At 43.3% G+C, this 26,391-nt stretch overlaps 1 protein-coding gene across 1 annotated transcript in view; it reads left to right on the forward strand.

The window, feature by feature from the left end:
• Nucleotides 1–26,391, forward strand: part of grm8a (glutamate receptor, metabotropic 8a) — a gene marked incomplete in the record, with an annotated part of 210,743 nt that overhangs the window by 86,328 nt on the left and 98,024 nt on the right. Inside the window, 1 exon segment of the mRNA XM_062383200.1 lies at nucleotides 3,704–3,920. Coding sequence (XP_062239184.1) covers nucleotides 3,704–3,920 — 217 coding nt within the window.

Consider the following 26,391-nt stretch of genomic DNA (forward strand, 5'->3'; position numbering starts at 1 on the left):
ACTGTCTATAAAGTGGCAAGCAGTGGAGGCTATTGGTTTATATAAGCCTCACTCCCCCAGAGTTCACTTAGGAGACTCAGGTGAGGGATGTAAGTGGCTATAAGGGGACTTCTTAAGTTTCAGTCAAGAGTATGTGTTACAAATAAAAGAAATATCATCATAGCCTACTGGTTTGTATTGATTGTCGTCATGGAAGGAAAATAAATTAGGGTGTGCTCTTTCAATAGTATTTGCTTGGAGGGGGACTACACATCAATTAAGAATGATTCTGTTGTTTTCATAGCCGATGGAGAAGTATTCAATTTGTATTGTAATCAATTCTGACTAGAGGCAAGATTTAATATCATTGCAAGATTGGCCAATAGGTCATTCGACGGCAGGCGCATGGGGGTTAGTGGAGAGACACAGGGAATAAGAGCTGGTTCTCGAGTTGGGCGTGCCTGAGAAACCTCAACTGTCCTATTTGGATGTGAAGATGTCTGAAATCCTCACTTCTAGTTCTGAGACTGAGCCCAGCCACCCTTTGGAGAAATATCAACCTGTTAGTTTTGCTGCAGGAAACATCTCCATCTAAAATGATCCATGAGCCCAGTGATGCATCTGTGAGAATGAGAAAGTGATTGTAGTCCTAATTGAAACTGCACACATCCATACAGGCACACAATTTTTTTCATCACACACTCACTCATTCTACCCTTCTTCCCCCCTCTCTCCCTCTCTCTCTCTCTCTCTCTCTCCCGCTCTCGCTCTCACACACATACACATATTCATTAGAGCATTGGAATTAAGGGGATTTGAGGCATAATCTTCTTCCCCAGCGATGTGGGGGAAACCGAGATGTTAATTCCCCGCCTCTAACTGCAGCTCCAGTTCCACTCACTGCAGAAGAGGCTAGATTTCGCTCGCAAACTCAAATTCCATGAATGATTTACGCCGCTGAAATGTCACCTGCCGTCAGACACGTCAGAGTCTCTGTGAAGATGCACGCGTGTCCGGGGGCTCTGTGGTTTTGTCACCAGAGAAATGTCTTTTAGATATTTGGTTGTGGACGGCCCTATTGAATGTCGCTGAATGCGTTTGTAGTTCTCTTGCGTTTCTCCCTCGGCTTTTCGTTCCCTTACTCCGTAATGATACAGGAAATGCGGCAGGAGGATGACTGTGCGCTGAACACAAGTGTGTATTTGTGTCTGGATTTGTCTCAGTTTCCCAGTTTGAAGCTGCAGAGCGAAATAACAAAAGATCAAAGTGCCAGGTCTACCCAGGTTACAGGGTTACTTCCACATTGCTGTCGTAAACAGACCAATATCTCATATCGCTGCAGCCGTGCGTTCGTTTCCCTTTGAAATGGATATTCGCGCATTGAAATGCACATGGAGAGCAAAGGCACAAGTGAAACGGCGCTGTCACACACACACACAACTTAAATACACTTTCATAAGCACATATATACAACCCAACACATGCACACAAGTTGTTTCACAGAGTGTTTGATTTCTTTTTCTGGCTCTCACCACATCCTCTATGAATTATACATACACGCCCCGGAGTCTGTGACAGTTTCCAGTTATATTCCCCTGACAGAGGAGACCATCCCCAAGTGTCTTAAACATACACTCACACTGGGTTCACTTAGAGAAATTAAGTTATTTCACAATAAGGAAGAAAACTACTTAGAATTGTCCCAAACTTAGAAATCCATTATCTTTCTTACTAATCCCTGTTTAAAGGTATATTTTTTCATTTCCCCTTTATTATAAGTGTGGAATGGGGACAGAGAATGGTAGAAAGATTCACAGCAAAGCCAGACCATAACAGAGCAAAAATTCAATTCCTCAATTCTACAATTTGCATGTTTTGGGCCTGTGAGAGGAAAACAGAGTACCCAGAGAACCCCCCCACCGACTCCTTGATGACATGCAAACTCCATAAAGAAAGACTCCTGAACCTTTTGTCTGTAAGATGAAAGATAAGTGAAATTCACCTTTAACTTAAAGGAGTGCATTGATCATCGTTGCGGAGGTAAAGCTTCATAAAAATATTATTGCTCATTTTTATACATTTCGTTTTTGCCAGAGCTGCCCGGAACTTTGGGGCTTCAAAGATTTATTAAGGATTTCCAATGAATATCAATGAGATGAAGCTGTTCGATTAACTACTAAACTCATAGTCTATAGTGAATAACACAAAAACTCTCAAAGAGTTTTTCTGGATGTCAATCATCATAGCAAAACTTCAATACATTTTTGGAGAAAAAAGCTCCCGGGGCAAAGATGCTCTGTCTTGAGATTCTGTTTCTCACCCACTCCCCACGACGCCTCAGCACCACCAAAGACGAGCCATTTAAGAAATCCTGCCAGACTCGGCACAGGTCCCTGACCTTTCAAAATGGCAAAGACAAGTGTGGATGCGGGGTGGTGGGGACCTCAGCTGACGCTCAGACAGAAGGGAGACAGTGAGTGATGGGCTTTGGAGACATTCAAGTCACACACACACACTGTTCGTCTGAAATGTCCTCATGCAGCACCCACAGAAATCGCTGTGCTCAGCAATTGCAGGCGTTTGTATTTACTTGTGTGTGTGTGAAGACAGCCAGCGGACACGCCTTATGTTTGGTTTAGTTTGGCAGCTGAGTCTTGCGTCAACTGAATGCTAATAAGTTGTGTGTCCGATAAGATGTCTGTCGTCCATTGGTGTGTGGGTCTTAGCTCTCTGTCCCCCTCTGTCAGGGGAAAAATCAATCTGCCTGTCAGCCATATAACACCTTCGGCCTGTAACGCCACCTATCACCTGTAATACCTGGGTGTGTGTGTGTGTTTGTGTTTGTGTCCTCTGTCATCCTGTCAAATCCCTGGTCCCTCCATCCCTCCGTCTGCCTGCTGTGCCTTTTGTCGGTCTGTCCCTCCCGTCTCGTCCCTGCCGTCTCTTTTGTGTCTTGTCTTCCTACATGTCACATCTTCCCGTCTCCCACCCCTCGATATGTCGGCCGTGACATCGGCGTTGACGGATGAATCGCACTTTGCATCACCATCATTTACCTTCTCTGTTGCCTCCATGTCTCCCTGTCAACCCCACATTCAGTTGTCCAATTATTCCCCGCTGTTGTTTCTCTCCACCTGCACACACCTACTTCTTTCACCGACCCAACAAACTGTCCACAGTTGAACTTCAACTTCCCCCGCACATCCTAGAGAATTATTAATCACAGACCCCACGGGGGGGAGGGGGGGGGGGGGGGTGAGAGATGCATTTATAAGCCTTTTCTGCATTTATATGAACCCTCCCTGGAAATGATGCATGATGACTGTAATATAAATGAAAGAAGTATCGCAGCGTGACGCACCTATTTTATACTTTGTTATTTTTTACTTCTGGTAGCTGAAGAAATTTATTGTGATGATGAATTTGAAATGAAAGGATTAGTTTAGAAAACAGAGCATCCTGCCATCTTACACATTTTGATATGTAGAATGAAAAAGTAAAGAGGTGAGGGGCCAACTCAGCACCAATATGAAAGAGAACTGGATATTGGGATGATGCTAGCGCCCTGCTTCCTCCTCTTCTCGCTGCACTTGGTTGCACTTCCTCTTCCCTTTCTCTATTAGGGACATCTCTACCTTTACCTAGGCTACCATCGTTTGTGCTACATTTTACAATACGTCTTTCCTCACTCTTCTCTCTTTGTTCCTCCCCTTCTCTTGTCCAGATCCCCCAGGTGAGCTACGCCTCCACAGCTCCGGAACTGAGCGACAACACCCGGTATGACTTCTTCTCCCGCGTGGTGCCACCGGACTCCTACCAGGCCCAGGCCATGATGGACATCGTCACGGCCATGGAGTGGAACTACGTGTCCACGCTCGCCTCAGAGGGAAACTACGGCGAGAGCGGCGTGGAGGCCTTCATACAGATCTCCAGAGAGACAGGTAGGAAGCTTTGTGTCCCTCAGGTGAGAGCCATGTGAACTGGCCGAAGCAGCCGTGATTGATGGATGTTGGGTGGTTTGCTCCTGATGGGGAGACCAGTGGTTTTAAGTTTGGTTCAGGGACTCTCAGGGATCCATGGCGTGGCTAGTCAGAACTCTTCAGTAGCAATATTCTGAGTATGATGTTGAATTGATTTTATTGATTGCATTTGAAGAATAATGTATTTCAGGCGTTCTATGAAAACCATCAGTCAACAGCTTAACAGACATGTATTGGTTGTTTTGTACTTTGTGTTGTAGATGCTGAGAAGAACTATAGTCAACATGGCTTGGAGGTTTTAAGAAGTTCCTCACTTAAAAGTTGTTGGAGCAAACTTTACGACTCTCTCTTTTTCGTTCCTCAGCCGCACTTTCAGAAAAGATTTGCTGTCACTTTTCAAGAATTCGAAATCTGTAAGGAGGCGAGAATAGAATCGGATAAAATTACTATGATGTGATGTTCACGGCTCACTTTGGAATATGATCCATGATCAGGGGCTTTTGCGTGTAATTTCAGGGCTGAAGCAAAAACAAGAGTGGAAAACTGTTGTATTAAACCTCAGGGGGCAGTCTTCTGGTGAATTGCAGGCTGGAAATTATAGAGCTGTGGGTGAGCTGAGACAAAGTGTTATCAGCTCTTATATAAACGTTAGTTCATGTACGAAACGGTTCATGTGCAATCCATTCACTGTACCTATTCTCACACTGCAAATATGTTCTGTCTTTTCTCTCTATATACTAGTTTAATTAAATTCATATATTTCTATACTTTTCTATATTTGTTTGTATTGCATGTAGCTTGCTGATGTCTTTTTGACTCTTGCTGCTGTAATACTGGAAATTTCCCAATCGTCTTATGGAGGATTATCTTATCTTAACATATATTTCTTGCCATGTGTATCATACATGACTGCTCCTCGGAAGTGAAGCTCCCCCTGGTGGGGAGCTTCTAAATCTCCCCCTGGTGGCTGGCTTCAGTGTAGGTCATAAACCCGGCCTCCTCCATGTTAGCAGATGGGCCTTGACCAAACTAAAAAGTCACATGTAAACATCAAATACATTTCTCTTAAATATGGTTTCTGTCATTTTGGTTTCATTACATATGTAGTCAAGTTTGGATCTAATTACTTATTGGACACTCTTAAAACAAAGTGAAACATCTTGATTGACAGCTGAGACAGAATTGTGATTGGTCAAGCGTGTTATGAGTGAGATCTTTTAAAGGTGGAGACGCATCATCCATCTTTACATACAGATGCACATATTGGTAGAAACGGTGTTGAGCCACCACGAGTCTCCTCCACAGCTGCAAAGCACTGTGGCATAGATTCTCCAGCTCTACTGGAGGGATATAAAACCATTTTTCCCAGAATACATTCCCTCATTTGTTGTTTTGATGATGATGCAGAGCACCTTCTCCTTCGTCTTCTTCTTTTTTAAATAGCACTTCTGAAACTGCTGAACTGACTCAGCTGATAACAGCTGTGGGTGAAAAACTTTTCATATGACACAGCAGGAAATTCAAACACAGCTCTGATGCAGCTGGAAGCCACCGTTTGAAATAGGCCTGGATCTGAAAGAACGAGCAGGCGCACACAGTCGTACAGACGCCAAACTAAGCTGCAAGATTAAAGTGGAATAACCTGGGGAAAATTTAAAATATGACTTAACATGCTGGGACAAGTTCTGTGAAGGACAGGAAATATGACTTTCTGCACGAAAGCTTCTGACTTTGCTCATTTATACAGATATTTATCCTCTACTTGCCCCCTGGTTATGAATGGACAAACAATGTCTATCAATGCTTATACACTCAGTCGAGACAACAACACAAATAGTAAATGTTCAACAATCATTGCATTATTAGGACGCGCAGCAGCGGGAGCAAATGGTGATAAATTACGCTCGACTAAATGAGAGTGACAGCAACACAGCAGTGGAGAGAAAACACTGAGGGAAGGATCGCTCGTCTGTTTAGACCGTGAGACGTATAAGCGCGGTCCCTGTGGTCCTGGGAGCGGCAAGTGGGGGTGAACGCAGCCTCAAATCAGTTTAGGAAATCCTCCAAGTGATGTTGACAGATGAAAATGCTTTCAGTCCCCCCTGTTTATGCCACTAATGTTTGTCGGGAGAGCGCATCACGCCGGATTTCTGACAAATATTTACAGACTAACCGACATGTAAGGAATCCATTTAAGAGTGGATCAGACAAGGGCTATTTTTACCGCAGTGGGTCGATGCTTTACCCCCCTCGCATTGTTTGTGTGTTGATGAAGAGATGACAGCTCTTTGTTGGTCTGTGCCCACCGTCCGTTCGTCCGTCTCGCTACCTGTGCGGGTCGGGGGCCAGCTCACCCGGGGCCGTGCGCTGTGACCGTCCGCGCATAGATGTTAACTGCGGCTTCAGATCAGTGTGTGCGCGCCACTGTGAAAGGGTAAAGCCGTCCTCAGCATCGGTGTGTGTGTGTGGTGTTCTGGGACTCGGCAGATCGGCTACTGGGTGTGTGTGTCTGTGTGTGTGTGTGTGTGTGTGTGAGTTTGGGATGGCTACATGCTGTGACAGCAGTCAGTTGTTTGCTCTGCAGATGTGAGCAGAAGCAAGAAGATAAAGGGATGAGAGAGTGATGATAAAGGCTGGTCGAAATGAGGGCTGAGCCATTGTGAGGCGTGCGTGTGTGTGTGTGTGTGCGTGCATGCATGCGTGTGTGCGTATGTATGTGTGTGTGTGTGTGTGTGAGAGAGCAAGGGGGAGAAGCAGAAGAATGGGACAAGGTAGCAGGGACAGCGACAGAATAATGATAGGGGCCCTAATAAAGATTCACATCACTACCTACCACTGTGACCCACACCTATACACACTTACTGTACGCATGCATGCTCCCACCACACACACTCACAGATGCACACATGTGGATATACTGTATGTATACTGACACACTTTTGTGTGCATTTTGGACACACAGAGACACGCAGGGAGCCACAGGGAACTGCTCCGTGATTGCAGTGTAATGATTGCAGCTTACAAGGCGCTCTGCATACTGATAACCGAACATCCATATTAATTGGTGTGTAATCGTTCGCTGATGCTTCTTGACAATGTGTGTGTGCACAGACTCGGAGTGTGAGCGTGCATATTAATCAAAAAGTTCCACACAATAGGTGCTGGAACCTTGTGAGTCAGGGAGATACGGGGAGCGTGAGTGGCTACTTACAGAGCAGGTTTAATTCTGCCCAGTCATACCTCCCGTGCATTTTCTTATTTAACACACTGACAATGTTAAATATTTGCTCCTCCTGTTCGACCTGCGAAACCCAATATGTCCCACTTTCCGTTTGCTGGCTGCTCCACAGATGCTGTGCGACTCCACTCCCAGGAGGAATTATGTAGGAAATTCTGCAAAACTAATTTTTCACCCAAGTCTGGGCGCTAGTCAGCAAAATGTTTTTTTTTGTTTGGTTTTTGAAAGGACCTTCTTCAGGGACAACTTTAAATAACTTTAGATTTGAGGCTTCAGCAGTAGATGGAGAACTCCAGATGCTGTTGGAGACACTAACCTCCACATTATTGCTGCGCTAAATAATCAGTACACTGCTTTCTAGGGATGTTGCTTTTTTTTCCAGAAATCAATTTCTAACTAGTTTTACAAGGCCACAACTGGATCAGGAGACAAACTACTTCAGAGGGACTGGTGCTGATCGGCTGTTTATTTAAACTGGTCATTACAGATTAGCTGCTGCTCTGGCTTGGGTGGGTGGCTGCACTATGGCTCATTAACCCTGCCTCCTCCATGTTAATGAATGGGATATGGACAATACATGAAAAGTCAAATATACTTTTCTCCAAGATGGTTTCTTTTATTTCAGTTATTGCTTTTATCAGAATGATGTGTTCAAGTGTATTATTCTGGTATGTTTGGTTTAGAATTTGTTCTTCAATCCTATGAAACTGATGGTAAATGTCATGATTGACAACTGCAACTGGCTCAAGGTTGGTCGATTGCATGTATGGGTGGGACCTTGCCAAACCTTTAGGATGGCAGTCGAGTGTTTGTCTTCTTTTCACGTCTAGATGACAAAATGTTGTTGTTTCTGTGGAATTTCAATGATACTATTTCAACAAATAACAGGTCCTTCAGGATATACTTAAGGAATTTTGTGGCATAAGATACACAAATGTATCTGTAATGTGAAATCCCTCAAAACCACCTCTGCAATACTGCACTGGAATTCAAGTTTTAATATAAACTCAACAAAAATGTATCTTTAGTTGAATTGATCTAGTTTCACTAACGCTGTAGCCTTTTTTTTTTTTTTTTTAGTTTTTGCTCCAAAAGCCTCTTTATCCTGCATATTAAACAGACTAGTGCTAAAACATTTGTGCGGTTTGCTCAGCCATGCCCTGAGCCTGAAATACATTCACCATGACTTTTCCAGTGTGTGTTGTCACCCCAAGCCATGGCTTCCCAGTCATGCAGAACCAGAAGCAGACACAGCTCAGTGAGCATGGGCCAAACGCCTTTACTCATCATTAGTAAATGTTCACAGGCCGGGTCCATGGCGAACATCGTTTTTTTTGTGTTGCTTTTGCACACAATATGGTTGACGTAGCCCAGCGGTCAAAGGTTAATAAACAAATAGTGCAGAGGTCAACTTATGGAGGGGACATTTGTCAGGGAGTGACTTCAAAGGTCCGACATGACGGTAGCGTTCCATTTCTGTTGGTGAAATATCCATCATGTCGTAATTTTACATCAAAGACACAAGCAGGAATGAGAAATCTCCTTTTTCCCATAACGCCCCATTGACACCACGAGAGCACGTATTTACAATTTCCCCGTTTTTCTCCCCCCACAGTGGAGCACGAGATCAGCAGCAGACCACCGCGTCTTGGCCATGTTTCATCCTATTGTTGAGTTAATGGAAGTTTAACCAGGCAGGTGCACGAATGGCGGTCTCCCTTTGTACCCCCCCGCCCTGCTGTTGACGCACGCTGTGGAAACGGCAGCAGACTGTGGCGAATCTTGTCTCCATCTTCTTATGTTGAGTGGCGTTTCCGAGCATATGGATCACTGTGCCGTAAAAAAACGAGAGGTGGCTGTGAACTTAAGACGGAAGACATGTTTTAAATCAAGTCACGGCCCACTTCTCTCCTTCCAGTACCCTTCCTCCCCTCCCAGTGCGACCCATCTGGGATAAACACACTGCAGACAGAGAGAGGATGTGTGTGTGTGTGTGCAGGTCTGAAAGGGAATTCATGTCAATGAGCGAGAGACCATGGCTGAATCTGTGTGAATGCAGCGGCTCAGAGCGGCCCCCTCGTCCCTGACACCGGCCGCTCTACAAAAGCTCTGGAAGGCGGTAATGAAGAAGGGAGGAGAACGAGCAGGAGAAGAGAGAAAAAAGGGTCCAGAGAGAAAATAATTAAACGGTTATCTCCAGATTCATTTAATTAGTTCCCTGGCTCTAAACTAATCTTCCGCCTTTTTGCTTAGCTTTGCCTCTTTAGTTGGCTTTCAGTCCACTCTCGCCCTCCACAATGGAGGCGGCTCGTGTCATTATTCAAGTCTTGTTACTGACTTACTTTGTTTTTATTCAATGAAGTGGAATTACAGTTTAATTGAAATGCATTGTGATGCAAATTACATGTTAAAGTATGTATTTTTATTCATGAGGAGCCAGTAAGTAACTCTTTGAAACAGCTGGAGAACAAGCCTTACTATATAATGATCTCAGGATATGAATTTAATTCACATAACTTACGTTAGGAATGTATGAAATGATACCTAAATAAATTATTTGTGCTGAGAAACAAAGAGAGACATGTGTTTTATATTAAGGGGTTGGACATCATGTCGATTCTGCGATATATCATCACCCTAACTCATGAGATATGATTATAGATATGTAAGCACCAAATATCGATATTTAGTTAAATATAGTTCTTTTCCCAGTTTATGGTTTAATATAACATCGGAGTGACGTCTCATATACTTTGACATGTGCCTGTGTGTTTGTTAAAACTTATGAGGCACTAAGATTAAATTTCATTGACACTATTTTATTCATCGTTTCATTTCAGTTTGTGTCAAACTGTGAATCTGAAAACAAAATTGCAGTGAATAAATACACAAATCCTGCCCTTAACCTCTTTACAGCATTTTGTGTTCTTGTCTTTGGTCTTGCAATGTATTGATTATCGCAGAATCTCTGTATCACTATATTTTCGTCAACGTCGGCCATGTATCGCATATCGTATCATGAGTTACCCTGCGATCCTCACCCTTATCTTACACATTGTAAGACTTCTTGAACGTAACACACACACACACACACACACATTCTCAAGAAGAACAATCACACCGCACACAACCAAACTCTCGGCAACTCACTCAACTGAAAATGTGCGTCCCCCGGGTGGACTTAGCTCTCTGCTTCTCGTCCTTGATTTCACACACAGGCAGTGCAAACATCAGCCCATCCATTTGTAAGTAATTACACCAGCCTTGATTTTCATCTCAAGGTGAAGGCGTCTTTGTTGGCCTCGAACTCTCGGTAGCTTGTAGCCTTGTTTGTGCTGCCGGCTCGCGGTCGGCTGATCCTCGTAAATCTCAGACCTTGTGTTTGTGAAGCCTCCACGTATGTATTTGTTGTGTGTTATTGTTGCTCAGAACAAAAAGGTTTACGAAAACAGTGTTTGCTTCCATCGTCTGTGTGAAAATGAATTTTGATTTCACTGTAAAACATCTTCGAGTGCTCATGATTATTAAGAGAGAAAGTCTCCCGATTCTATTATAATCCATCTGATCCGAGCCTTATTTTGCCAATCTGTCACCTGGGTGGAATTGACAATACCTATTAGGAGTTAACAGCTCTCTGCGGATGGCATTCGTTTTGCCAGAGGACATCTAGAGATGGTAATTATTTCCTGCGCAGCTCGGTGGATTTCCTCTCATCCGGCTGAAATGGACGTTATTTTCCCCAGCTGCCCCAGTATGAAGTCAGAAATTATCGACTGATTTCCCCCGAAAAAACTTGCAGTGTTGCCTGCGATGCTCTTTTTTTTCTCCAAAGCGCCTCAGTGTGTTCAGCTACGTCTCAGTGATTACTAGTGTCTGGAAAATCAACGAATAATTAGATTTGCCTCATACAGAGCAGATTTGCTGATGTGCAGTATGTTACGTACTTAAGGGTCTGAGGCTGGAAACATAAAATTGTCTTGTTAGAGTGGAGTACACCAGCTGGTAAGAGACAGGGCAACACATCCTTCTGGCATCATGCTTTTTTACAGTGTTACACCGTTCACCACACTGAAATGGACTTTTTTAACTATGTTCTGTTGCTCCACCGACACAGGGTCCTCATATACCCTCATGACCAGGATCCAAAATAAACTTCTTCTCCCCCCCCGCCAAGCTGGGTGATGAATAAATAATAATAAAGCCAAAACATATATATTCGGTTTCAATAATGCATTCAGAAGACAAGTTAAGATTCTTCTTTAATAGTCCCACTATAGGGAAATGTACCTTGTTTCATACAGAGTCAAGGTAATAAATAAGTAATGTATCAATAAAAGTGTTTTTTGTATTTATAGAGCACTTTTGGAAAAGTAGATTAAAAAGTCCCAAAATCATATATAAAAAAGAAATGGGTCCACTCTTTTCTCTCTATGTTTTCATTTGGGCAGCTCAGTAAGTCGAGCGGATTGTCCACCAACGGAAGCACAGTCGTTTAATCCCAGTATCTTCCAGTCTGCATTCTGAAGGGCTATTGGGCAAGATGGCGAACCCTAAATTGCTCTACGATTGGTCGATAACACTGGTCAGGTAAATAAGGATAAATATCGCCACCTTGTTTAAATTCCACTGATGGCAGTTTTCATCACCCATATTAGCCTTTCATGGCCCAACTCTACCTCAAAGGCACCTTTTAAATAAAATAAAAAAACTGGGGTTCAGACTCTCGTAGTGTTTTAATAAATAATATTTACCCGTCTGTGTGACAGGTAGTCTTTAGAGATTTACTCAGCATCTACCCACATTCGGCGCTTGGCAGGTGTTTATTTAGGACCCTCCTTAAGACGGAGCAAGAGAGGATCCTGGGCAGAGCTGTATGGACAGAGTGAAAGACGTGTGTGTGTGTGTGGTTGTGTGTGTTTACTTGCGTTTGCAATCTTTTCTGTCTCCATTTAGCCCCGTTGATTCCACCAAGAGATCGAGGTGAGAAAAACAAAAAACTCATTTCATTTCAGTGACATTTCGTTACCAGTAGGTACATAAGTGTGTTTTTGTTTCTCTCTTCGTGTGTTTACCGCTTATCTCTTCAACTACATGTGTGTTTTTCTCCATGATATTTATTTTGTACTTTTTTTACCTTCTGTGTGTTGACGTGAGAGTGGGTCAGTGCGTGGTTGCGTGCTGTCTTCGGAGACCTTGTGCGTTTCTGGGAGTAGGAATCCGCCTGCACAACTTAAAAGCACTTTCAAGCCACTTCAACGTTCTGCTCCAGTAACTTAACGTTTTTTCTCTCCCTCAATTTTTCATCCCTGTCTGAAGAAGAGCTCTGGGGGTCACGGTTAAACTAAACGACAGCGCTGCAAAAAATGACTACTTGTTTGGCTTTGAAATCTCAAGGTGCTTTGAGAGTTCTGCCCTAAGAGCTCCAACCCCAAAATACATCTCCCTGTAAAAATAGGAGGGTGTGGAGAAACAGACAAGGGATGGAATATGGGTTTTAAATCCTGCTGTCAAACTGATAGACCACGCTATTGCAAACAGAGAGGAACCAAAACCCTGTCATCACCACAACTATACCACCTATGTATGACCAGTTATGCTAATGTTACGTTTGCATGAAATTGAACTGGAAGAATAAAACCTGTTTGGTGCACCACTGCAGAAAATAGAAAGGATGCATGATGGGGTCACAGACAGTATGCAAATATACTGGGGAAGGTTAAACTCCATCACACTGATTGAAGCCTATCTAATGTCAGTTTAAAGTAAACTTCACGTCCTTTCATTTAAAACGAGCTGTTCCAACGCATCTGCTTAACGCAAAAAGAAGCCCAGTCACCATTATAGGAACTGTCACAGGGATGATTTCTGGAAAAGGCTTAGCGTGGCTTAGTGGCTTTAAGCTCCAAGTGTCATTTGTAGAAAATTAGATTTACAGTCAGCGATCAAAGCAGAACTCGACTTTGATGTTGTCAGCCACTCATGATCACATCAGGCGAGACTGTGTGGAAAATGAGACTCCTTATTATCACTCAGCAAACAGAGGATGTAAATGAACACAAGCCACGAAACCAAACACAATGATAAACATACAAAATTATACATCCAAACAAGGCGTACCACAACTGTAGCTGTTCCTTTTGAATATTTCGAAACACCATTTGTTACCGTACAGAATCTGAAAAAAGTCGACACCCCTTTCAAATGACATTTAAATCTGCTGTATCATGATTTATATTTGGATCTGCACCAAGTTGCAAAGACTCCCAGCCGTCATTTCCCCTTGCTGTGCCAATTTTTTTCTCATCAAGATCCATTAATTATTTTGTGAGAAATTGATCAAAATGTCAGAGAAACAGCCCATCTTCAAGTGTTGAAGAAAATGATTAAAGATTCCTGCATGTTTCCCTGTTCGTGGATCTGCACCAACATTTAATGAGTTCTTTTTTGCCCGACCCTCGTCCCTCCGACAAGTTTTATGGAAATCTGCTCAGTAGTTTTCGCACAGTCCACAACTGGACGGACAAAACACTCAATTTGCAATAATGAAATAATCTCAAGGTCACTGTGTAGGTCACCAGTGGCTCCCGCATCACATTTTGGGGGCGATCGAAAAAGTTTTGGTTTAACTGCATCATGTCTGACCAAACTTTGGATGGCTTCAAACTGCTCTCATCTTGTGACACATCAACCAAGCAGTTCTTGGATGATTGTGGATAGAGGAGTGAGGTTTGAATACACTTTTAGTTTGCAGACTTTGTTAGACTTTGAGATGATCTCTCTGTTTTCTGGTCAGAACATCGATGTACTGAGGCCACATGGACAAAATGAGTCCTGCTGTCTTCTGCCTGGCACCACTGGCGATGGCGCGCCGGCCGATGGACTTCCTTTGGATGTCTTTCATTTCTCTCTGCCTTGCTGCTAATGAATCAAACTCTGGGAACTGCAGACGCATGTGCACGGACATCCACTCGTATAGTACACACTCCTCCACACGCAACCCCGCACACACACTGGCTGACAGGCTTATTGCGGGCGAGCTGGCACAGGCTGATTAGCTGGGAGTCAATGGGGGAGAATTACAACTCTTGCAGCACTTCGATTTCATTGTTGCTTCGACAACGATCCATGTCAGATTGCTTGAATGCAGGGATGCGGGAGGAGTAATCGGTGTTCTCCATCTGTCGCCTTTGTCTCTTTCTCTCAACCCCCGTGTCTCTGATTCTTTCTCTTTTGTTCCTCTGTGTTATCTAGTCTCTTTCTTCACTCTCTCGCTCCCTAATTGTCCTGCCATCCTCTGCCCTGTTCGCGATACCTTTCCCGGGTCGGCGCAACAAACCTGTTTGGCTTCAAGTTGCCTTAATCACAGTAAAAGTGTTGGAGACACGCCCCTGTACTTTTCTTCAATCCGTATAATTCCTCCTCGTCTGTGCCGGTTCACCCTCTCTCCTGTTGCTTTCGTCTTGCTCTGTTCCTCTTGACCATCCCAGCCCTTGTCGTCTTTCTGTCTCTGTTCCATAGACTTGAAAGGCAAACATCCTCCCACTGGTACTGCAGTGAAATTACAACCAGAATTTCATGGATTTACAAGAACAACTGATGTTTATTTTAACGTTTCATTTTTTTGAGAACACCAGTGAAAGAAATGGAAGAGTTACACCAGAAAACTTGAGAGCCGAAAGTATACATTTTCGCTGCGGGGCCTCCATCCTTCGTCTTTGACAACTTACTTCTTCCACTCAAAGTTCAACTTCGGTTTCGTGTTCAACACTGTCCAAGTATTCGGGGAGGATGTCGAAGCCCAGGTGAATCTACTAATGCAGCAAGATTTGAATTTATACGGACTGTAAGGCTGTAAAAATGATAGAGTGGCCTGAGAGTTAAAGGAGAGCTGAACACAGAATGACAGACACACCAAACACATGAGTGCGCCGACACACTTTTCCACCACAATCTCCTAAAGGAAAACCGCACTCCCTTCATCTGATGCAATTCACTCCGAGCCCTACTTCCTCCACCGTACAGTCTCAGACTGTAAGTGCTTTATTTCTTTGACACGATCCCTTGTATGAAAGGCCCGTGCTTCCATTACAGTGCATGCTCTCTTATTTACATCTTAATGACTGTTGATGGCGACAGAGTTATTCAAGCCAATTACACGACAGAGCCGGCAGTGGAACTACACAAATGACGGGTAATCACAGGAGGGTTGGAGGCATTTCCAACGAATGCAGCTTCGCCTCCGTAGTTTGTCTCTGAGAGTAATTTATTCTTACTCCGCCATCACGGAACCACGGATTTAAAAGTTTCACCACTTACCCGAGCCTTCCCCCAATTTTCTAAATCCAGAAAGACACTGCTATTATTCAAAAATGGAAAGGGGAATTTATGCAGTCTTAGACACAGCCTTACATATTCGCTTACTTCATCTCTGTTGCTTCTGTTTGTATTCCCCCTGATGCCTTCGTGTTTTTCATAACACTGCATGTGTATGTTTCCTGGTTCTATTATGTGTGCGTCTAATTCGTCTTGTGTGTAGCACTGGCTTTGTCTGCATCTCTTTTTTTCTGTCTCACGGCACTGGTGGTGTTAAATATGGTATATATACACAAATACATTAAATACATAAATTCACTGTCTTGTGAACATGACAAGTTGATAACACATTGAGGGATTTTCTTCCAATTAAGAGTGACCGTTTAGTTGGACTGAAGATTAAACAATGAAATGGTCTATGGTCATTTTCACAGCTTTTTTGCCTCATGGGCATGTTAGCTCAAGATCGCCTTGAGAGAATCCCTTCAGATTTGGTGTAAAGGTTTATTTGGACTCAAAGATGACCTGATGAGAATTTGGCGGTACAGGGTCAAAGATCAAGGGGACAGTGGCCTCACAATTGATTGCCTTTTGGGATTATCTTCAAATATTGACGACTTGACACTTGGACTCGCGGATTAACTGATTATACTAACGGAATTCCCCTAATCTGAATCATGAAGAGCAATGTTTGTCAACTGAACTGGATAGTGGAAGCACATAGTCATAATTCTAGTTTTCTTCCAGTCTTGCCTCTTCTACCCATATCTAAAGTTTTCTGTTGCTATCTCTTGAGAGTGATGGTCATATGCTTTATGTTATCGTCAGATAACAAAAATGGGAATTTATTTGACATAAATTCATGCAGTGTTATCGCCACTTCTTATTTATAAAGCTTGTTCTCACTTGTTCAGTTGATTCCCATTTTTATGAAATGTTGTTGATCCTTAGCAGCCGGTGGCGGCACCTGAAACAGATATTCATAGGCGTGTGTTTGCAGTCTGTGTGCACACATAGGCATCAAAGGGCTGAGACGTTGATGAGAAAACTCACACTGGAAAATGACGCACTGTCAACACTTGATTTGAGTGTGAACATGTCGGTGATGAATTCACTGACGCAAGCTTAAAATACCGTCTGTGTTTTATGTGACGAGAGAGAGAGAGAGATATGCTGGCAACGGCGGAGTGAGAGAGGAGCCCCGACAAGATGGAGGGGGAAGGATGAGAGGGAGAGCGTCTGAGAGAAGAAAAGATCAGATGAATAAAGCGAGGGGGAATGAAGATGAAGTGAGTTCAGAGCTGAGGGGGAACGTAAAACAGAGAAGAAAGACAAAGCAATAGATTTCTAATCAGTTGTGTGATAAGCCCCGATCAACAGCCTTTGATTACTTTACTCTAGTTATAATTATTTACACACACACACACACACACACACACACACACACACACACACACACACACACACACACACACCTGCAGACAGAAGTAAACAGCCTGAAATGATCTAGGGAAGCTACACTATAATAATAGGATATTACCTTTACCCTAGGAGAGCTACAGAAGGTGAAATAAAAACTACACAGCATTAGAAAAAATACAATAAAGAAGTACATTACTACAGGGGAGGAAAATACACATGATCGTGACACTTGTGATCTCTTTAATGCTATATTCTGATGGGGGATCAATGCTGCATCCAGTTCTCCGTTTCAGTTGCTGACACCTAACAATCTGAATATATTCCCCCTTTGCTGCTTCCCCTTCCAATTCCCAATAAGCCTGGTTCATGCTGGCTGTTCCATCCTGTGGCAGAAGTGATGTAATTACCACTGGCACGCAGCATCGCTTCTTCTGGTCTCGTACCTTTTTCAACCTGCCCCACCACCGCGTCTAAGTGCAACATGGATTGAGCAGGAGGCAATATTCTGCGAACTAGTCCAATGCTACAGACATTTCTATGAACCCCCCCCCCTCATTAATGATAGAGCATAACGATTTGCAGACGGCTCCTAGAAGATGATTGCAGAGGATCCGTGACTGTTTTTTTAAGGCGAAGAGGCTCAGACACGCCCTACCTGGGTCTCCTGGTGGAAACATGGCGGTGCCAGAGTTCTGTTTGTGTTTATTCTTCTGCTTCTTTGGCTTTTTCTATGAGTGGTGTTGTATTTTTCTTTGAGGTGACAGCTATAGTTTAGGAGAAGACTCCAGTAAGTCACCACACTGTATGAAAGAGTATAAAAGGCATTGATGTATCGCGTTGACCAATCAGTCAAACTTAGCTTCAGCGTTACCCTAACTAAGTTAAGATAATTCTGGAAGTCCTTTCCTGCCTTCTGCTTAATGGTTGACCCTAAGATCCCACTGTATAGCTGTCACTCTATATTTACAAATTCCAAAATGACATGTATAAAAACTTTCTACAATAAAATCTGGAGAAAGTTTTAAAAATTTGAATTCAGGACTAGCTTTAAAAAGCATTAACAGTGTGAGTGAGTCTGAGGAGCAGGAGTCTTTACAGCATGAATTTTTGTTAGAAGTATCAAACTTGAACAGCTGAACGGCCTCGGTCCATTATATGGGTTAATATTTTAAAATTAATCCTAAGAGAGACTGGAAGCCGCTGCTGTGAAGCCAAAATTGGGGTGAGTCATCCAACCCTCGCCTTGAGAGGGTTTGTTGTGCCGTAACTACGTCTCATTATATCCGCCTTTGCCTCTCAGAGACGAGGATTCAAATTGAAGTCAGCGACAAGATGTTGAATAGTTAAAGAGAGGTCATTTTAGACGTTGAATCGACTGAGCGACGGCGTCATTTCTCAGATGAGGACAGTCTGGAAATGATGATGAACGCGGTGAGAGGATACACTGAAAGAGGAGAACACTGAGTGATGAAAGACGAGAGATCAGAGAGAGGAGATGAGAGGGAGATGTGGCAAAGAAGAAAAAAGAGGAATGCTACATTTTTAGCTTTCTTCCACTGCAAAAGCTCCCAGCACCTCCACAGCCCATACTGGGATATACGCTCATGTCTCCGCAAATTTTACCACCTATTTCAATGGTCATATTTATAACTATCACTTAAACATTGCAGATCCTGTAAAGGTAATGACAAAGATGATTAAAAACCGGCCCTCCTCTTTATTCATCATATAAAACATTCACGTTCCCTCAATTTCATGCCAATACATGTCACAATATGTTGCTACGTCTTTATTAACCTTTAAACGGGAGAGAAGACGAGCATCAAGAAACTTGTAACAACTTCTAAAATGGCCTCAAGTCTCTAATTCCAGGAATACAACAGAGTCATTAGCAGTCTAAATGGGTTCAGGTTGACACATTTGTTAACAGATGACAGGAAGTAAAACTTGGACCTAAATAATTAGCTGGCACCAAAATTCCAATTAAAACGGTCTTTCCAGTCCCTCATTGTGTTCACAAGCTGGTGGGAAGTTCCAAACATCTGGGACTTCCATGTCGGATGCCAAACCTGGGAGACAGATGATAAACAAACACTGGCATCCTGTAGCTTCCGGTAATTTAAAGTCTACTCCAAAGCTTTTGATGCACACTTCATCTGGAGGCTTGGAAAGTGGCTATTAAATGTTTTTATCTGCATAATAACTGTATCTTTACTTTGAGAGTAGCTACCCGTGTCGGGTTAACACGTAGACTGTAACTACAGCTGCTCCTACAAGTGAAGCCAAAACATCTTGACCTCCTGGTGGCTGCCCGCGGTATAGGTCTTAAATCCTGCCAATTCCATGTTAGCAGATGGGACATGGACAAAACAAAAGAAGTAAAATTCAGCTACATCCTTTCCAATGATGTTTGATAAGTTTGGTTTTAAGTGGTTATTTGATCACATAAAAACAGGGTGAAACTCAAGCTTCACGACATTTCACACATACTAACAACGTAGTGACAAGTCCATAGACCGTGATTGGACAGTACTATGTGTACGAATAATTTAATGTCAGAAGAGCTAAAAAAAAATAGTAAAAACCACAGCGTTCACTACTGTCGATTTGTGGAGCGGCCATCTTGGATTTCAACCTCCTGGGTCGGTGAGGTTCCGACCTTCCCAGTCTAAATTCCGACTTTAGCTGGCGTTCCACCTACCGACACGGGGGTTGGTAATTCCGAACCCTGAGGTATAATGGTGTGTTTATTTAATCAGAGTGTATGCATTAGCCAGAGCTCAATGTCGTTTCTCAGTCCTCTGGCAGGAACTCTACTTCTTAATTTACAATCTATGGCCTCAACACGTTTCATGACTCCTTCCCAGCTTTCCCACTGGACCATGTTGTACCTCTGTAGCACGGTACCGGCACCAATTGATTGTTTATTTAGATGATTGTATATTTGCCGACTCAAAGAAGTGTAGTTTTTCTATATTCAATGTAAATAAAATGTGTTGATGTGAAAGTGTGAAGGGGGCTGTTGCTCTGCCTTGTTTCCATGGTGATGTTTATAACAAGAATAAGACCTGGTCCTGAAGCGGTGATTTCAATTTCATCAGCCGGTCTGGAAGCAAGTTCTGGCACATGTTCCTCTTGTTTGTTGGGAGAGGAGGTGAAAACAGCAGTGGGACCATTGCATGTTGATGCATGCTGAACAGTTCAGCATCTAATTAATCGTTGCTGCACACACACACAGTCTTATATGGTATTAGTCTCTTGGTTCATCGCAGGCTAGAGCAAATCGTCCTTCACTCTGCAGTAGCAGCATCCTCCTTCACAGATTCACCACAAAAACGTCTTTGTCTTTCAAAAGCTGTTGGACACAGAATCTGCTGAAGAGCGTCAAGTTCATCAAAGAGCATTTGATCCGATGTAGCCGCGTGTTTCTCGTTGTACTGACGCTGGAGATCGGCACCGCGTCGCTCTCTCCTGACTGACACTCGCCATGATGCGTGTCAGCGGTGACATGTAACAGCTCCCTGTGTCTCGCTCACCCTGGCCACGACCTGACAGCAGTACAGCCGGAAAGGATCCACCCTGAAGGACATGCTCCAAACGTTTCATTTCTTATTAACATGTGTATTAATATGTGAATTCACCCTGCTCTCTCTCGCGCCCTCCTTCCTCCTCACACACATATTTATACACTTGGTTCTTCTTTGATGTGAGATTTTGAGGTTATTATTTTAATTTATGCAGTGGTTTAATTAAGGAAATGCATGATTCATGCCCCCCCCCCTCCCCCCATGTAATTCCATGCACAAGTGCAAGAGGTTGTTTTACTTAAACTGTGGATACGTTTACTTTCAGATATATAGCAGGATTTATTTATTGATGGGTGAGAAAAGAAGCTAAACACGGGCAGACATCCAGTAAAATATCCAGTTAGAATGAAAGGGGAGCATTACTCATGCATTGATTTTTCTTCTTTTTTTTAAAATCCATTCCTCACAAATTATTTATTTGGTCGTTCGGTGGAATTCACTACTTTTTTTGTGTGATTTGGATGCTGTGTTGCCATGGCAGCAGAGACAGAGGAGGTGGTGGATTTCGGGGGGGGGGGGGGGGGGGGCAGAGATGGAGCGAAGTTTCCTGCATGTGGAAGAGAAACTTTGTGATGTCAGATTTGCTCTCCGGCAGAGTACACAGGCTATTCCTCACTGCTTCCATGGATGTTTCCTCACATTTAACTTCCCACACACAGAATCATGCTGCCAGTGTGGGCTATGGTGTGTGTGTGTGTGGGGGGGGGGGGGGTGTGTGTGTGTGTGTGAAAGGCTTTTTTTTGGAGTTACTGTGCGATTTTAGTCTTCTATGTGAACATTTGAATCACAGGGATTTTGGTTGTATTGCATTTCAGTGGCTATCTTAAAAATAGAAAAGCAAAGACAGAAGCAAAAAAAAAAAAAGCAAAGGAATCGGGCATGAAAAAGTGTGTGCACCTTCCCCTCCGACCCTATTCTGAAATCATAAGACAGAAAATACAAATCCACTGCTGCTCAACAAGCAGTGTGTTGATTCTTCTGCCACTTGCACAAATCTTTCGAACACAGGCTGCATGTGAAAACGCATATGTCCGCGTGCGCTGCTGCAAACATTTCTAGCAAACGAGTGGTCTTTTTCAAACTCAAAACTTGAAGAATATATCCGGTTGAGAAGAAGCAGCCATAGACGTGGAAGACGGCGATAAACATTTGAGACTCCAGAACTTGAAACCCAGACTCACATTTCTTGACATTTTCCACAGTTCATGTCTGAAAGCAGCACATGTCAGCCTGTGGTTGTTGGTTTGAAACTATTGCGATGAAGATCTTTTTTGGCTGACGCCCTCAGCTACAAAGGGCTGTTTGACGGTTCAGGTACGAATTCAGTTCAGGTTAGGGTTTGTGGCATCTATACGTGATGGCAGAGTTTAAGGTTGGAGGCTAAGGCATCCTCACAACTGTAGTAAGACAAGGTTGTGAGTTTGTGTTTGTGTATTTGTTTGTGGTTCCATGCTTGACGCAAGGCGGTGGTACCTCAGGTTGTTCGTGCAGCATTGCAGAAGACAGGAAGCTTAAAGTAAAAGTCAGGATGTATATGGTTGTGTTTCTCATGAGCTTTCCTTCCTTCTGTGTACACACACACACTTACACACAAACACACACACACTCGCACAATATGTGGATCTTAATGATGTGTTGGTTGCCTATTAAGAGAGATGATGAGATCTCATCTCAGCAGGTCACATTATTATCTCTCTCCTGTGGAGTACCTCAGGCAATTAACATGTGCGTTTGCATACCCAAGTGCAACTGTGTGTGTGTATATCTAGCAGATTTTAATAAGTGTATATATACCAGCTGCACTTCACATTATGCTGATTATCCTTCACAATAGAGGATGTAGATAAACCAAGAGCCTGAAACCGAATGAGTCTTCTCTCGGCAGGTTTCTCTGCAGTGCCCTCACCCCAGACCACACCTTTGGCGTTTGTGTGTGTTTTTTCTCAACTTATTATCGCACTGCTAACAACAGGATGTGGATTCCTCGTCGCTCCTTTTGAAGACCCCTTGAATTTCCCCCACTCACGCTTGTTTTCTGAGCCCGAAAAAGATGAAACGGATGAGAATGAGGAAATGAGACGGATGCGAGGCAACACTGCGGCCATGCTAATTTGTGCACATGAAAAGTTTTGAGTGAGTGTGTGAATTTTGCGGAAAACATGAAAGAGTGTCGGAATGTGTGTATATCTGTGTCTCCCTGGCTTATTTTTGATGTCCTGATTAGGAGTGTTTATATTTAGAGCATATTAATCCGCTCAAAGAGTGCACTCCCCCCGGGCGCCGTCAAACACACACATGCACACATATGTGCACACTCTAACTCAGGCAAGCTCACAGGTACACCTTCATACGCCTGAAGCCAGTTTTGCTTTTCATGGGCTGAATTTCTTTCATGTTAAATTTGAAATTTCTCTTTTGGATAATTTGTGATTCCGACCTGATGTTTTTTTGCAGTTTTGAATAACCTGAGATTGTTAAGAGACTACTTGCAGCTTGCAGAGACTGAAGCCACTTTTCCACTGGTTAAAAAAACAAACACTCAAATCTGGCTTCTGTCTGCAAAAGGAATGGACCGTCTGATGGTCAGATGATCATCAGACGGTCCATTTTGTAGTAGACACAGGATTTAATCTTTGTTTTGGCAGTGGAGACACTGACGCTTTTCTGGTGCATTGTTATAAAGTACATTGATGTTCCAGGCGTTGGTGAGTACAAGGCCACTGTGTACTTTGTTTTCGGATGAACATGCAACAGTACATTGTTCCTCCGTATTGTACAGTGAAGATTTCTAGAGCCACCATGACAAAACAGGAAGCTAAACTCCTGCACTGGCAATGGAAAACTCGTTTATACAGAGGTGTGAGTCATATCAGAGTCAAAGGGGGTATTGTCGTCATACATCTTTCGCTAATTGAAAAAGTAGTCCATAGAAGCAGATTTTGCCTCGGAAATAAGTGGCGCCTTACTTAAGATGAAATCTTATAAAATAATATTACTAATGAATTAATTTATTTGTAAAGCACTGAGTCAATTACAAGGTTAATTTTGTGCTAGTTGAGTATTTAGGTTTTTAACAAACTGATACGAAGAGATGTCATGAGAACCTGGAAGCTCACTCTGTTAATGGCTCTATCACCTGATCCTGTGTTAGTGTGTGTGTGTGTGTGTTACTTTGCAAGTGTGTCATTCGTCCCAATGTGCATGTTTGTCTTTGTGCCGTATATGTCAATATGTGTGTGTGCTGGTGTGCACACTGGCTTGTGTGTGCGCGCGTATACTGCAATTGTGTAATAAATCCCTGCAGTGTGATGGCCTTAAGCCCTATGTTCCCTTGGAATCACTCTGAAGAGACAAATCCAAAGGCTTAGGCAAATGACACACACTTAAACCTGCCTACACACACACACACGCACGCACACACACACACACACAGACACACGCTTTTATTCTCCCATATCTTCTATGACACTTTCTCTTTTGCTGCTTCTTACACACACCTGCAGTTTCTCCTCTCCTCTTCTCTCCCTCTCCCTCTCCTCTCCTTCATGGCTCCAAAGATGTCCCTCCTCCACACGTCCATTCTCTCTGTTTCACTGGTTTGCAGTCATAGCTTCACTGATGCGTAAAGGCAAAATGGTCTCCTAGTGGAATGGACGGGTCGATGATTTCAGAAACACCATGCCGAGCACCCCCCCCCCCCACACACACACACACACGTAGACACACAGGAGTAACACGCAGACCCTATAATGTGCAGATCCTGCCAAAGCTTTCCTGGCTTATTGGATCATAGTTCCTCCCCTATGGCGGGAATGACCATATGTCTCCAAGAGGCCTCTCTCACAGGTGTGTGCATCAGTGTTGGTTTGTATTTGCGGCCTGTGCGTCTATGTGTGTGTGTGTTTGTGTGTGTGTTCTCTGCCACCCTGCGACGTGTTATTTCCTAGTGTGTGCATGTGTCTGTTCAAGCAGCGAGTCAGGCTGCTAGCAGGCTGTGATGCCCTGTTTCCAAATCATGCACATTCCTGTGAAACACATTTTCACGCAGGAGCTCTGAACTGCTTTCTCCAAAATAAAATATCCACCGCTCAAATAATGTGATTCTAGATATCAATTTACCCAGCAGAGCGCAGGAGATGAGTTATTAACGCGCTGATTCACTTAAACCATTTGCAAAATCCCCCGATTTAGAAGCGCCTAATCAGCAAAATATTGAGCAATTAACATTACTTAAGTTAATGATTGTTTTCCACAGAATGGCTGTTTCACAATGAACGCCCTCAACAACTATCCTTCATCTAATTAAACTGCTTACTTTTGAATAAGCTTAATTGGTCGTGCAGCTGTCTGTCCAACTGCCAGACGCAGACAACTAGATAATCACTCTGACTGGAAGCCATAGGGATGTAAAGTGGAGCATCATTATCCCACTCCACTATATAACCGTTCGGCAGGCTCTCGCACAGACGGCTGCCGCTGTTCAGTTTTTCTCTCTTTTTTATTTTTTTTCTATAATAACGAACAGAGCGTCAAATTGTCTTTTGTGCGACAAAACTTTCAGAATCTGTTTCATTAACAACTGAGCTGTGCATATTATTTTCAAAACCGCCTTCAAGATGAACGGCATCGATATTTTCATGTTTCACAGTTAAAAATCTTTTATCTCACAATATTCGTTTTACAAACGGTGAACTTCGCCGGGTAGCAGAGTTGTATTATATATACGATATTCTGATTGTCTACCATTGATTCCCTCCTGGATTTAATGATTTCAATGTCATTCATGCAGCAAAGCTAAAGTGAGATGCTGAATTTGCTTTTCTCTCGCTGTATATTCAATCTACAGCTTTTCATTTTAAATAGGAAGACAGTGTTATAGTTTTCAGCTCGAGCCATTCATCACTTCAGATGACTTTTTATGGATGTTCCACTGTGTGGATTGATGGGAGCACCTTTCCCCGAGTGATATGGCTCTCTGTATCCTCCTGCAAAACATATTCAATCTTGAACAGGAAAACTTCACACAAATCCAATATCTCTATTTTAACAGCAGACTCTACAATATCCAGCAGTGCTCTGCATTCTGTTCTACCTTAATGACTCAGTTCCTCTGTTGGGATCCTCTACAAGTTTCGTCTTATCAGAAATATAATGAAATCCCCCTAAAAAATGGCGAGCACATGGTCAACACTCCCCGGCCCAATTAATCACCAGCACAGCCCCGGCATACACAGCCAAGCCGGTCTGATCTATTACCAGGAGCAGTGGGATGTGGTAGGCGTTCGGCCTCGAGCACCTGTGGATTTCCCGCTGACGCTCCTGCGGGCGGCTGCTGCATTTTGTCTGACTAAACCCACATCTGAAAAAGAGCAACAGACGTGAGTGGGAGAGAGAGCGGCGAGGAGAGACGGACACATGTAGAGGGAGAGCGCTGCAGAATCTCATCAGGCTCCTCACTTTCTCTCTCGCTTTTTTTCTTTCCTTGCAGTGGAGGCAGACAAGCCCTGCAGTCAATTCCAGGTTCTAGTCAGACTACAAATGGAGCATGGTTGTAATGTTCCTCCAGCAGGAGAATACCAATGAACATTCACTCTCCGAAAAGTATAATGTCTGTTTCCAGATTCACTTGTCTGACTGACCTCTGATGGACCGCGTTTACCATAAGCATTTCCCCCCTTACTTAATGTAGCCTGTTAGGCTTCCTGTTTTCACCAACATATTCATATACGATGGTGTACACAAATTTGAGAATGGGATGGGAACCCACAAACCAACATTTATATTTGTTTAATAACGCATTTGACACTTACTTTAAGAATTGGCTCATGTCCCATTCACTAACCTGAAGGTGGACTTTATCACCTAAACTGCA

This window comes from Platichthys flesus, chromosome 23 (assembly GCF_949316205.1).
Source record: "Platichthys flesus chromosome 23, fPlaFle2.1, whole genome shotgun sequence".
Lineage (NCBI taxonomy): Eukaryota > Metazoa > Chordata > Actinopteri > Pleuronectiformes > Pleuronectidae > Platichthys > Platichthys flesus.